This window comes from Haliotis rufescens, unplaced genomic scaffold (assembly GCF_023055435.1).
Source record: "Haliotis rufescens isolate VD_foot unplaced genomic scaffold, xgHalRufe1.0.p SCAF_11, whole genome shotgun sequence".
Lineage (NCBI taxonomy): Eukaryota > Metazoa > Mollusca > Gastropoda > Lepetellida > Haliotidae > Haliotis > Haliotis rufescens.
In genome coordinates, this window is record NW_025963791.1 from 19,145,667 (window position 1) to 19,159,440 (window position 13,774).

The 13,774-nt window shown below is 41.3% G+C and overlaps 1 protein-coding gene across 4 annotated transcripts in view; it reads left to right on the plus strand.

Moving 5' to 3' along the window:
- Window positions 1-120: 120 nt before the first annotated feature.
- The window catches only part of LOC124137273 (regulatory-associated protein of mTOR-like), a 38,748-nt gene continuing 25,094 nt past the window's right edge, over window positions 121-13,774 (plus strand). For all 4 annotated transcript variants that reach the window (XR_007219956.1, XM_046503508.2, XM_046503509.2 and 1 more), the window contains exons 1-14: window positions 121-393; window positions 1,014-1,116; window positions 1,876-2,036; window positions 2,807-2,887; window positions 5,749-5,895; window positions 6,234-6,409; window positions 6,637-6,696; window positions 7,687-7,787; window positions 8,871-9,015; window positions 10,631-10,811; window positions 11,625-11,708; window positions 11,954-12,064; window positions 12,588-12,662; window positions 13,085-13,150. Coding sequence is in view for 3 of the 4 variants with exons in the window: in XM_046503508.2 (XP_046359464.2) it covers window positions 244-393; window positions 1,014-1,116; window positions 1,876-2,036; window positions 2,807-2,887; window positions 5,749-5,895; window positions 6,234-6,409; window positions 6,637-6,696; window positions 7,687-7,787; window positions 8,871-9,015; window positions 10,631-10,811; window positions 11,625-11,708; window positions 11,954-12,064; window positions 12,588-12,662; window positions 13,085-13,150 (1,641 nt within the window). In the remaining variant the exon portion in view is untranslated. The remainder of the gene's footprint in view (window positions 394-1,013; window positions 1,117-1,875; window positions 2,037-2,806; window positions 2,888-5,748; window positions 5,896-6,233; window positions 6,410-6,636; window positions 6,697-7,686; window positions 7,788-8,870; window positions 9,016-10,630; window positions 10,812-11,624; window positions 11,709-11,953; window positions 12,065-12,587; window positions 12,663-13,084; window positions 13,151-13,774) is intronic.

A 13,774-nucleotide genomic window follows, 5' to 3' on the forward strand; every position in this document is an offset into this window, starting at 1 on the left:
ATGATAACGATATCTTGATTATAATCACACGCAATCAGATATATATAAATGATTTCTGTGCTATAAAATAGTGTAACATTCAGATAAATATTCCATTTAAAGGGTATTCTCTTCCAATAACAGACAAAATGGCGGATGCCCATGCCGTTCGTGAGAAATTTACGCATGGAACTAATTACTTGATTACGCGTTCTAACACAATTTCCTTCAAAGTTACGAAAGTTTTACTTTTAGAAAATTAACATGGCAGGTGAAAACGACGGTGACGTGTACGAAGAAGGGGAGGGGGAGTTGGTGGACTGGCAGTTACCGGTTGCCTTCAACGAAAATAGACACACGGAAAAGATTGAAGGTTCTCGTCCAGTAACTGAAACATGGAGGATGAAAGAAAGGGTTAGCATGATTGTCAATAAATTTGGCGGGGGTAATGTACCTGGACGAGGGTACCCTTGTCTTGATAATATGTGCCATGCTGTTTATCCGTAGTCTTAGAGAAATATGACACAACGAATGCCATCACCAGTGTCAGCCCATAACCAGTAAACTTGGTTGTCCAAGTTGTGACCAGTTGTCACATAACATAAGCAAGTGTGTTGCATCTGAAGTTTACTGGGTGCAGCTTCGCCATCTACCAACAGCTCAATTACCTACCAAGCACAGCACCATCGCTGTCTCGCTACCGTGGTTATGGAAACCCCCCTGGCAGGAAGTCATCTATAAGCTGTTTGATCTCATGTTTATAACACCGAGGCACGCTGACTTGATTGATGCTTGTCATCGTATCACAATTGTGTGGATCGATGCTCATGATGCTCTATCACTGGATTGTATGGCCCAGATGTGATTATTTACAGACTGCCGTCATATAATTGAAATATTGCAATTTACCAATAAACTGGCAATACCGCGTACCCCTAGTGCTGACTAGTGTAAAACAACGTAGAAAAATGAGATCATTTTATTAGAAAACCACAATGTTATCATCACTGATCATGATTTATTATTGTACACAGATGAAGACTGTCAGTGTGGCTCTCGTCATGTGTCTCAACGTTGGTGTTGACCCTCCGGATGTAGTGAAGACAACTCCCTGTGCCAGACTGGAATGCTGGATAGGTCTGTACAGACAAATAGTGTGTGTCATTTTTGTTCTGATCAAATCAATCTCATTAATCATTAATGAGATTGATTTGATCAAGACAAATTAATAAAATGATCCTCTGCTATAATATAATAAAATATTGATTACGTTAAAACTACAAGATAGATTTCAGATGTCATTAGTTTAATTTTTTTCCCATGGATACTGGTACATTTTATTCATTAGTTGTTGCCAGTGACCTTTTGTAGAAGTTAAATCACAAGTAATAGTTAATACTGTGGTCAATCTCATTGAAATCAGATCTTAGTTCTTGCTACCGCTAAACAAAGATCTGAGGACATCCCATTATGGATCAGGTCAGAACGGCCTTTCATCCGACCAGATAAATGAACGTGACAGTCGGAATGTGATTTTTAATCATGCAAGCTCGAAAACATTAACATGGGGTATTCCAAACGATACAAATCCATACAATCTAGACCATCTATTAGCCATTCCAGAATGTTCTTTTGTTCAGGTTTCAAAAGTTTTAATCAAGAATTTGTCAAAATATGTTTCGAAGCTTCATGAGGAAGCTGCTTTCTGATTGGCTAATGTCGACTTTTTGTCAGTCATTCCATTGGATGGTCAAAGTTCGCTCAAGGTCAGTCTGACCTGACCTGTAATGGGGTGTCCTCAGATCTTTGTTTAGCGGTAGCGAGAACTAAGATCTGATTTTAATGAGATTGCACTGTGGTCAACATGGTGATAGTTGGTGGTGTTTCTGTGCACAGATCCTCTCTCCACAAGCCCCCAAAAGGCCTTAGAATCTATTGGAGGCAATCTACAGAAACAGTATGAGCGATGGCAACCCCGAGCTCGATACAAACAGAGCCTCGACCCAACAGTGGATGAGGTCAAGAAACTCTGTACATCTCTCAGAAGGAATGCCAAGGTATATTGGAAATGTCATCCAGTTCTTTTGTCCAAGCTGAGGGCTATAAATAACAATGAACATGTGCTATCTTTGTAAGTCCTACAACAGTGGGAAGCTGTCCTTTCTCGTTTCGCTCAGAGTTTCAAGTGCTGTTGTCAATATGCTGTAGACATGATAGAAGGCAAAATGTTGGTGAATAGTTTTAAAGATAATTTCATTCTGATGACAATGGGGGGCATGGGTGGCCCAGTCGCCTAAGGTGCCGTGATTCGCTGTGCAGAGTTGCATCCCTTGGGCACGCCAGAAACCTATGATTGTGGGTTCGAATCCCGGTTCAACCCGAATATGTTTCTAGAATTGTCAGCACCATACCCGTGCTCGTGGGTTTCACCGAAGTGGTAAACGTCTGAGACCTGCATCACACCTGCTGACACGCCGCGATATAACTGTAATACTGTTAAAAGTGGCGTTAAACCCAACTCACTCACTCACTCTAATGACAATGTCTTATGCACATGCTTTTGAACTGGTCCTCTAGTAATAGATAAGCCCTGGCTGCTTTGAATGCTAATACAGTAAACTATGGTTATAACAAAGTCAAAGGGACTACTTATTTTAGTTCCTAATAACCATAGTTATAAGCATATATATACAGCATATATGCAACAAATGGCAGCAATTAAATAATTATTTTCGTTATATCGGTCAGTTCATTATGAGCGTGTTCGTTAAACTACATTAAACATAGTTTACTGTACTATGACTAATGGTATATGGTACTATTTCAGGAGGAGAGAGTCCTGTTTCACTATAACGGACATGGTGTACCTCGACCCACCGTAAATGGAGAAATATGGGTGTTTAACAAGGTACATTGCATGTTATGAATTGAGGAATGGCGCTTATTTTCTGCCAGTTGTTTTTATCCTGATGATGAAGTATCTACTTTATGCAGTGAAACACCCATGATCATGTTATTTTGGATGTGGCAGTTTATGCCTGATCTGAAGAAGCCGCATACATTTCACAGATTGCACACTTGTGGATTATTGGGTATCACCATCATCTGTTTCAGTGCATGTTTGACAATGTTGACGTATTAACTGTGATTTTAGTGAATTGTTTAAATAGTTTGGTGAATAGTTTAAAAGATCATTTCATTCTCATGACAATGTCTTATTCACATGTTTGTGAACTGATTCTCTAGTAATAGATAACCCGTTTCAGTGCATGTTTGAGAATTTTTACATATTAACCATGTTAACTGTGATTTTAGGCATTGGACATGTCTTGTGCGTAACACAAACATGAAAATCTTCATTGAATGGATTCTGGTATCTCCAGCTGTGTAAATGCTAGAATATTGCCAGAAGTGGTGGCTTGGATGAAAGATCATGGGGTTGTCAACCACATTGTAATGATGTAAACAAATGTCTTGTCACACATTTCATAAAACTAAAAAAGGTTCAAACTTATCCCCTCTCATACTGGGCATTTCCACTCCTTTCTTGATCCTTAAAAAGAGTTTCCAGCTGAAAAAACAAGGCGCCGCAACACATCTGAGCTGTCTCCACTACAGCCATCACCAACAGTGGGCTGTGAAGCGCTGGACTCACACTCCATTTGTTGCAATTGTCATGATCAGTGCTAAAATAACTGAATGTTGTAGCTAGTGGAAGAGACTCTCCTGAAAGCAGACTTCCTAAACAAATATACAGATGTCTCGATTCCATCCAACAGCTTGGGATCTAAACATCTCCCCATGCCACTTATCATCTGAAGCTTATGAACCATTGGCAGATAAGGACTTTGAACATGTCACCTTTAAATGAGTCTCTTTGTTGGCATTAGCTACTGCAGCTCATGTCAGCGACATCCATGCCCTGGATATTAACAGGGTATGATTGAAAGACAAAGCAAGTTTACTTAGGCTTTAGACATGTTAGAAGGGATTTGATTGTGAAGAACCAACTACCAGGACAGCCGGATAGGTTATTCACCGTCCCTCCGCTCCCTTGATTTTAGGCCCAGATGATCGTGAAGATCTCTCAATCTGCCTTAAGGATATGCCTTCAAGCTCCTAAAAATGTGTGACAAATATGTAGAAGGGTGTTAATTCCCTTGTCTACAGCTGCGACAATGGAAGTTTCCAGGAACCACACTGTCTTTATGGCTCCGATCAGTCATTCAGCAAGCTTACGCCCTCGCGGATTTACTGCTCCAGTGGCTTCCAATGTACTTGAGAGAGAGGCAGTGGCATCAACTATGGCATTACACACATTATCAGTGATGATGGAAGGGTGTTTTTTGAAGTCCTACACAGTGTTTGCCTCACACTTCCTGAGGGACATCTCCGTCTCAGATGTACAGGGTCTGCACTAGTTTGGAACTCTCGTTCTGGCTCAACAACTGACAGCAGCCCCATAGCATAGACTGATACATGCATCCGATGAGATCGTGTGTCGTATCGTGTACATACAAGAATAAATCATTGAATTTAGCATCTTGTTTGTCCTTACAGTTGGGGTTTTCAGACTTGAATACCCAATGGAGGGATGAGATTCGTCAGTGGAGACTTTTTGTCTTAGACAATATGAGCAGTCGTCACAATGCATGCTCAAGAAATGGTGTTCCGAACCCTTTGCTTGCCAGCCGATGTGTTGGGACAAAGTATTTGGTCTGAAGGACCGTGAGGTTTGTTTCGATCATTCCCCTTCCTGTTATAGCAGCATACTCAATCACTGCGACGGTGTTTGATAGCTTAACAGAGCGAAAAAAGATATGCCAAGGCTGCTAAACTTTATGTCGAAAGACTATAAGTGTATGGGCGGTACTTGTAGCACTCCACTGACCTGGGCAGGGATGATTCACTCTCTCAGGGTAGGTTGTCAATCGTTATCCTCTTCTTGTTCTGGCGTACTCAGTCACTGCGGTTGTGATTCATAGCTTTAACAAAGTGAAAAAAGAGATGCCAAGGCTGCTACACCTTGCATCAAAAGGTTGTATGTGTGGGGGCAGTCTTGAAGAACTCTACTGACCAGGCAGGGATGATTGACTCTCTTGTCTTGGTTTAGGACCGTCTTTCTCGTGTTCATCTCACGGTTGAGGCCTAGTTACTGCCTTGGGTACATGCACCCCACCACCAACCGTGGGATAAATGCACAGTGTCAGATAGGATAAGTTTTAATTATTTGTAAATTTTACAATGAATTGTATATTTATAAACACTTATCCTATCTTACACGCTAAACTGCAAACACCCACCCAACCATCCCCTCATCACCATGATCAGTTACACAATCCTGTATGGTTTTCGACAGAGAATGAGTAAGCTTGGGACATGACTTGATCGCACTGAGCCAGAAGTAGTCAGCTCACAGCCCATTGTTATTGATGGTTGTCATGGGGACAGCTGGGACATCTTGGGGTGCATTCTTTTTTTCAAGCTGGAAACTTGTTTTTAAGATCGTTTCCATACAAGGATCGAGAAATGAGGGGATAGGTTTTTACTAATATACAATTTATTGTAAAATTATTTTTTAGAGTTTTGTTGTGCAGTAACCCTGGAATACTTCCATGCCATTTACTCATTGACATGTTCCCATGCATTTGAACATGTTGAAAGAACAATGAAAAAAGTTACCACAGTGAAACCAAGTACACAATGTGAGACAACAGAAGTAACCATGGTAACCATTTAAACTAGGAGTGATGATGTTTGTCTCTACAGAGTTACACGCAATACATCCCACTGTCAGTGTACGACCTGCAGACCTGGATGGGGAGCCCTTCCATCTACGTCTTTGACTGTTCCAATGCAGGCATCATTGTGGAGTCTTTCAGACAGTTCTCTCAACAGAGAGACCAGGAAATCGATGTAAGATCTATAACAGATTCCATGATAACATTAAGTTAATGCAGCTCCACTGAACAGTGATTAATTAATAGATAACACAATTGTTTTGATAGCAATCTGAAATGAATATAATGACTAATTTTTTACTTATCCTGCATTACTCCTTAATGCATGTACTGCTTACCTGAAGCAGTACTGCAAGATAAGTACATATAAGTATGTATATATAAATGTAAAAAATATTTAGATTTTACTAATGTGTACTAGATCTTAGCAGTCTACGATTTCAGCCACTTATTGAAAGCCTGACCCTGAAGTTTTTGCACAGAATGTTACAGTAGATGATGTCTTTCTTTCAGAGTGAAACCACAAATGGCAGTCAGTGGTACAGTGGCCAGGGTCCCCCCTCCTCCAACAAGCACTGCATACAACTAGCAGCTTGTGGGGCCAAGGAACTGCTGCCCATGAATCCAGAACTACCTGCTGACCTCTTCACATCATGTCTAACTACACCAATAAAAATAGCTCTTAGATGGTAGGCTTCCTTTGCTGGATCATTCGTAGATGCTGTTTGACATGCTTGATGATATATACATTTCAGTTCTTTGATTATATACACCTCAAATATTTAGTTATTAGTGGACATTTTCATGTTGACTCTTCCAGTCTACAGATGTGGTCTTTTTATTTGGGAAGTTAATTAGTTTACATTTCATGATTGTGCATTCATACCACGTCAGCTTGTCCTTTCTTTCTTTGTAGGTATGTTCTTCAGAATACAAGCAAGCTGGTGCCCGGTCTCACACTGGAAATGGTTGATAAGTGAGTCCATATTGACTTTGCCTAGGGTTGCTGGCTGTTTGGTTAACTTGAGACTTCATGGTTTGATGAATCTGTTGCAGAAACCCTTTTTGTCACTTTGCAATATATTTGGATAGACAATGATCTTAAGACTGTAGATTGTAGTACTTTTTGATGTTGTTAATCATGTACTCATTAATGAGTAGGATATCTTGAAGATTAATTTCATTTATTAAGCTGCTGCATGTGTTCAAAGTGCAGAGGTTGTAATGCACTGTGCAGAGTTGCATCCCTTACCTCCACCAGAATCCAGTGAGCATGGTTTCCAAACCCCTATCCCGATAGGGTCAACAATAGGTGTCCTAATTCTTTCACCGAAGTGGTAAACATCTACCGGTACATCCAGCATCACTTGAGGCTTTCCTACCATATTATGGTGACACAGTGTGCTATGACTGCTCAACATGCTCAAAGCTGTGTTAGACCACTAAACCAGTTTCTAATTACCGTATTTGACGTAATAAGAGCCCCACTCTAATAAGCACCCACAGCGATATGTGCTAATATATTGTCTAGTGAACAATCCCAATTAGCACCCCTTCCGATTGATCAGTGTACACAAGACCTATTTATTCGTGTTTAATATGCACTCGTGTGTTATATGCACCCTTAATTATGGGCAATTAAATTCTGGAAAATATATCTGTCGTGTATGATATGCACATATCTTTCTTTCCTATCATTTCAGGCTGTCAGCATAAACCATGAAGTTTACGATCTTTCAACTCTTTTTATTCTCTCACCAAAATTATGTTCTAATAAGAGCCCCCTATTTCTAATTTTGAGAGCACTCCGGGCGCTTATTACGTCTAATACGGTAGATTTTCCTTACTCATGGCAAAGACAAGGGATTTCCCTGTTAACTTATTGGCAGCAACTGTGGTGTCAATATAAAGTTGATTTAACTAAACATTGCTGCTGAATTAAAAAAACATGCATTGACATCATCAGGATCCCAGGTCAGCAGAATGACCGGCGGACAATGTGGGGTGAGCTGAACTGGATCTTCACAGCCATCACTGACACCATTGCCTGGAACATTCTCCCTAAAGGTGGGTTGTGTTGTCTCATGGAACTCTCACTCTGCTGTCTAGATCTTGTCCATGTTTAACTGTTAATAGGAATCTCTTGATTAGTGGTACCATGGAGAAAGAGTTTAAAGAAGGAATTTTAACATTTTGAAAACATGGAAAAGAAATGTATGAATTATTACACATAAGGTGTATATATAACTTGCAATCATGTAAATATAGATCCTTCATATGAATACACAATGCCATTTAGAAAGTGATCAAATGTAACTAATCATATGTTTGATATAACACTTTCTTAGTATTCTTTTCCGGGATGGCACTCCACTCAAAAAAGTACAAGAATCTGTACTTTACTTAATACTTTGAAAGTGTTATCGCAAATAAAAATGGCAAGTATTCATAGCTTTCGGCTATGGGAGCCATGCCCATTTACACTTATCAGAGGTGTACACAAAGTACGTGATCTGGACTACCAGTTGTCGGACTTTCGTTTTTGTGCAAGCCTCAGTGACTGAGTGGGTTAGATCGCTGACTTTGTGTACTGACAATTAGGTGCCTCACTCTGACAGTGTGTGTTTGAATCCGGTATGGGACTCTACCCAAAAAAGTACAGAATCTGTACTTTACTTAGAAAGTGTTATCCCAAATATAACATTTGTTACATAGATCCTTCATAGATATCTGAGCTATGGTTTTTGAGCTTTTACTGCAACAACCCATGAAGATCTAGGTTAGAATAGGTCTTCATCACTCCATGCTTGCCGTAAACGGCAACTATGCTTGTCGTAAGAGGTGACTACCAGGATCGGGTGGTCAGGCTTACTGACTTGGTTGATGCATGTTATTGTTTCCCAATTATGTGGATCAATGCTCATGATGTCAAAATCACTGGATTGTCTGGTCCAGACTGGATTATTTACAGACCGCCGTCACATAGCTGGAATATTTCTGAGTGCGGCGTTAAACAACAAACAAACAAACAAATTTTGATGCAAACAAACACTATCATGATACTATGGGGGTCTGAAATGATTCTTTTTGTCATCTGTCGTCTGATGTTAAACTCAGAGGGCTCCCACTTATTCTGTTTTTTTGTTTCAGAGTTGTTCCAGAAGTTATTTCGCCAGGACCTGCTTGTGGCGAGTTTGTTCCGGAACTTCCTGCTTGCCGAGCGTATTATGCGTTCCTACAACTGTACCCCAATCTCTAGTCCGAAACTACCTCCAACCTATCAGCACCCCATGTGGTGAGGGCCTTGTTGAAGTAGAAATAGCGCCGTGTTGGAGTATTTGTAGAGAATGTCTCTCCAATGTCTTTTGATGTCAGATATATTAAAACAAGTTGATGAAAGTTTTAGACATCGAGGTTTGACTACGTTTGCAGTTTTTAAACAGAAGTAACCAGTATCGTGTGTGTAAAAAGTACAGCAGACCAGTTTCAGTAGCAGAGAGAATTGTGTTTGTTTGTTCAGCTTCGTTTGTTGCAGTGTCTACCGTTTGTTTTTGTCCCCCGTCGCGGGAAAGCAATGAGCGGAGGATATAGTATTCACCACCCTCCGTACGTACGTCCGTACGTCCGTCCGTACGTCCCACCTGTTTGTTGCCACGATGTCTCAAGAACTAAACACTGGATTGTCTTCATATTTGGAACTATGATGTATAAACAGACTCCGCAGACACCAGTCGGTTTTGGTGACCTTGACCCCATTTTCAAGGTCACAGCAGGCAAATCTGCTTTTGGAGTTGGAAAATGTTGTTGCCGCGATATCTCAAGAACTAATCGCTGGATTGTCTTCATATTTGAAACTATAGGGTATATACAGACTCCGCAAACACCACTCGGTTTTGGTGACCTTGACCCCATTTTCAAGGTCAAAGCAGGCAAATCTGCTTTTGGAGTTGGAAAACGGTGTTGCCGCGATATCTCAAGAACTAATCGCTGGATTGTCTTCATATTTGGAACTATGGTGTATATACAGACACCGCAGACACCAGTCGGTTTTGGTGGCCTTGATCCCATTTTCAAGGTCACAGCAGGCAAATCTGCTTTTGGAGTTGGAAAACGGTGTTGCCGCAATATCTCAAGAACTAATCGCTGGATTGTCTTCATATTTGGTACTATGGTGTATATACAGGCGGGGGACATTTCGTCACTTTGTGACAAATACTTGTTTTGTTTGTTTTGTTTGTTGTTCAACGCCGCACTCAGCAATATGCGAGCTATATGACGGCAGTCTGTAAATAATCGAGTCTGGTCCTGACAATCCAGTGATTGATATCACTAGCATCGATCTACGCAATTAGGATACATCAACATGCATCAACCAAGTCAGCAAACCTGTCAATCCGATCCCTGTTATAGCAAGCATGGGTTGCTGAAGACCTATTCTAACCTGAATCTTCAGGGGTCAGAGAGTTAGTGATTATTTGATGGACTGAGATGTCATGGTAACCGATAATGTCACAATGGTCTGCAAAGCATTGTGATGCAGTTTCATTGTAGCAGTATCTCCTAGGCCCAAAGAGATATCTCCTGTGGAAGCCAATGTTGGATGATATATGACTACACTTGTCATGTCTGATACACTGGTCAATAATCAGAGTTGTTGGGGAGGGCTACCCGCACCACCTCCTTCAGTTGATCTCTGTCCCCGTGTCAGAACATGGCCTAACTGTTAACTCTACAGTGGGAAGTACTTGCCTAGTTCAGCAAGGATGGAAACTGGACTTTTATAGTCAGTTAACGCCCTTGCCTCGAGAAGATGGTGTACTATGAGATGACAAGTTAATATTCAGATTTGTGAAGTGGTAAATTAGGTCTTGGGAAGGTTAACTGTTGTATCTCTACATGATTTGTTTCAGGCAAGCATGGGATCTTGCTCTAGACCTTTGTCTTTGCCAACTGCCGCGAGTCAATGAGGAAGATGGGTCAGCATTCAAGCACAGCCCTTTCTTTGCTGAGCAGCTGACTGCTTTTCAGGTTTGGCTGTCATTTGGAAGGGAAGATCGCAGGCCCCCTGAGCAACTGCCTATTGTACTACAGGTAATTATCTCCTTCTAGGACACAATAAATTATTGTATGTTGACTATCAGTAGTAATCCCTTCTTTTCTACTGGGGCGGTCGGGTAGCCTAGTGGTTAAAGCGTTCGCACGTCACGCCGAAGACACAAGTTCGATTCCTGACATGGGTACAACGTGTGTAGCCAATTTCTGGTGTCCCCGGCCATGATATTGCTGGAATATTACTAAAAGCGGCGTAAAATCAAAATCACTTACTCACCTTCTTTTCTACGACACCCTGTCTACTTTATATGCTTAGAATAGGTGTAAAGCAGCCGGGGATTGTTGTACATGGTGATTAATGGATTGGGTGGTGAGGCTGGTTGATGCTGACACTGTTTGTCATTTATGTGCTAGCTATTATGGACAGTGGAAGCTGGTGCAGATGCACTATATTTGCTTGTCACCATTTCTCAGTGTATCAGGAACAGTTTGGGCAGTGTGTAAGAAGCTTGAGATACAGCCTCACTCATATCCTGGGCAGACATCTCCCGGGCAGACATTCCCGGGCAGACATTCCCGGGCAGACATTCCAGGGCAGACATTCCCGGGCAGACATTCCAGGGCAGAAATGATCCTATGCAGTCCCTGGTATTTTGCGGACTGTAGCAGAAAACAAAAACATTCCACTCAGTCACAACCAAAAGTATTTAACATTATGCTTTTGCAAATTAAGACATGAGGATTCATGTAACTCAGAATAGTGAGCATCAAACTGTATAATGAATGACATTTACAGTTTTACTTCAAAGAAAGATACCAGTGAACTTGAACATGTTGTACTGACTTCTCCAGGTGCTGCTAAGTCAAGTTCATCGACTGCGGGCCCTTGATCTGCTGGGCAAGTTCCTGGACCTCGGCCCCTGGGCTGTGAGTCTGGTACGTCATTACATGAGGAGGGCGTTTAGGTCCCATATTGTTTAATCATGTCAAACAAATGCATGAAATAATCTACATAGCTATGATTTGCGAAACCTCTTCTGGAATAATGCCCATGGATCAACAGAATTTGGAGATGAGAATACGTGGTAATTAAAATTGCTTGAACACTATGAGATTTTTTCAGGCACTGTCATCACTGAAGCTGAGGTAAGCTCTCATCAGCTGATTTCTTCATGTTCCAGGCGCTGTCAGTTGGCATCTTCCCCTATGTGTTGAAGCTCCTCCAGAGCTCGGCGAGAGAGCTTCGACCGCTACTGGTGTTCATTTGGGCCAAAATACTGGCTGTGGATAGTGTGAGTAGCCAGGCTATTTACAGAAGGAAAACCCCATGCAAGGAATTCACTCTAGGAATTTTCTAACATGGGCCCTTTATGTGAAAATTTGAAATATTCCAGAGGAACACCCACACTTGCCCATACAGGTATTTGAAAATGTGGGCATTTTTTCAAATTAAGGGTCTAAAAGCACAAGGCCCCACCCTAGAATTATCGCTGCCCATGGTCATTCTTGGTCCCCTGCAACCTGTGCTTGTCATCATGGTCATAACAGGCAACTAAATGTTTAGGGTCTGACTCAGTGACTAAGTTGATTGTGTGTCATAGTACCCTGATGGTGTGGATGTTGCTCCTTATATCGACCACTGGTTGTTATGTTGCCTTTATATTGACTCCAGTTTGCCGTCACGGCTGGAATTTTGCCGAGTGCAGCATTAAACCACAAACAAACAAAACAGTGAATAGTGTTTAGAATTTAGCATATTTTGTGATGTCATTCTTGAAGTCCCTAAATTTATGTTGATCTGTGTGTGTTTTTCAGTCCTGCCAGGCCGACCTTGTGAAGGACAATGGCCACAAGTATTTCCTGTCTATACTGGCTGATCCGTATTTACCGGTAATTGTTCTCCTCATTTTCTGAGTTTTGTAGATTTTGGTGATAGTTCTACATGTTTAATATAAACATGATTGGGAATAAAGTATCTGTACAGGAGAGAGCCACATGTCTCAAGTGGTTTGAAGTGAAACTATTTTACTTGTATTATGTGTGGGGTGGTATCTCCCATGTAGTCTAAGGAACAACAATTATCTGTCCACAGTTGTCTTCTTTGCGATCTAATTTATGGTACAACTTAGTCAGCAATTAGTCCAACAGGTAAATCAACTGTTCACAATGACCATTAATGCTCACAGCACTTGCATTCCTTCTGACTTTGGGTTCATATCCCACATAAAGCTGACACGCTGTGATATATCTGAAACACCATACAAAGCAGTGTTAAGGCAAACACACTCACTCATTTATGTGTATTTGTTCAGGCTGAGCACCGGACGATGGCAGCCTTTGTCCTGGCAATGATAGTGAATGAATACCAGCAGGGTCAGGTGAGTGTTGTCATGTACCTGCGTGGATCTGACACCATAAGTGCCATTATCGTTTTATAGACTAAAACATGCATAGGCTTAGGCAACGACGTAATAATTGATGTGTTGGAGCGGCTGTGTGGTTGTTAGAGGAGGAAAGTTGACATCTTGACGTGATCCGGGTGTACGTTTCCTGTAGTCTTATGATTGTACCTTATCCTGACTCGTACTTATTGCCTATCTCCACTCATTTCTGAAAAGTAGTGGAAACTTCCTGAACTGTGTTCCTGGAGGACAGGAAAAAAACAGATCACCCGAATGCACCCCTAGTCTGCACATGCACACAGGAAACACGTGACCAAGCCAGTATACCCCTCACTCTCTCGTTGTCATTCCTACTGGGTGGTTGGGGAAAAAAATCCTGAGCTTTGTAATCCGAACCATCCTATCAAAATGAACACTTTTTCATAAAATGACATTTGACAGATGACATTCTACTAACCTTTATTCATCATATCTAACAATTATTTTTTAAAATCACGTCCGCTCAAGCACTGACAGTAAGAGGCAGACTGCAATTATGTCCCTTTCAGAGATTCTTAAGACCATTCCTAGATCATCCAGACCTCAAACATCGACTTCCAC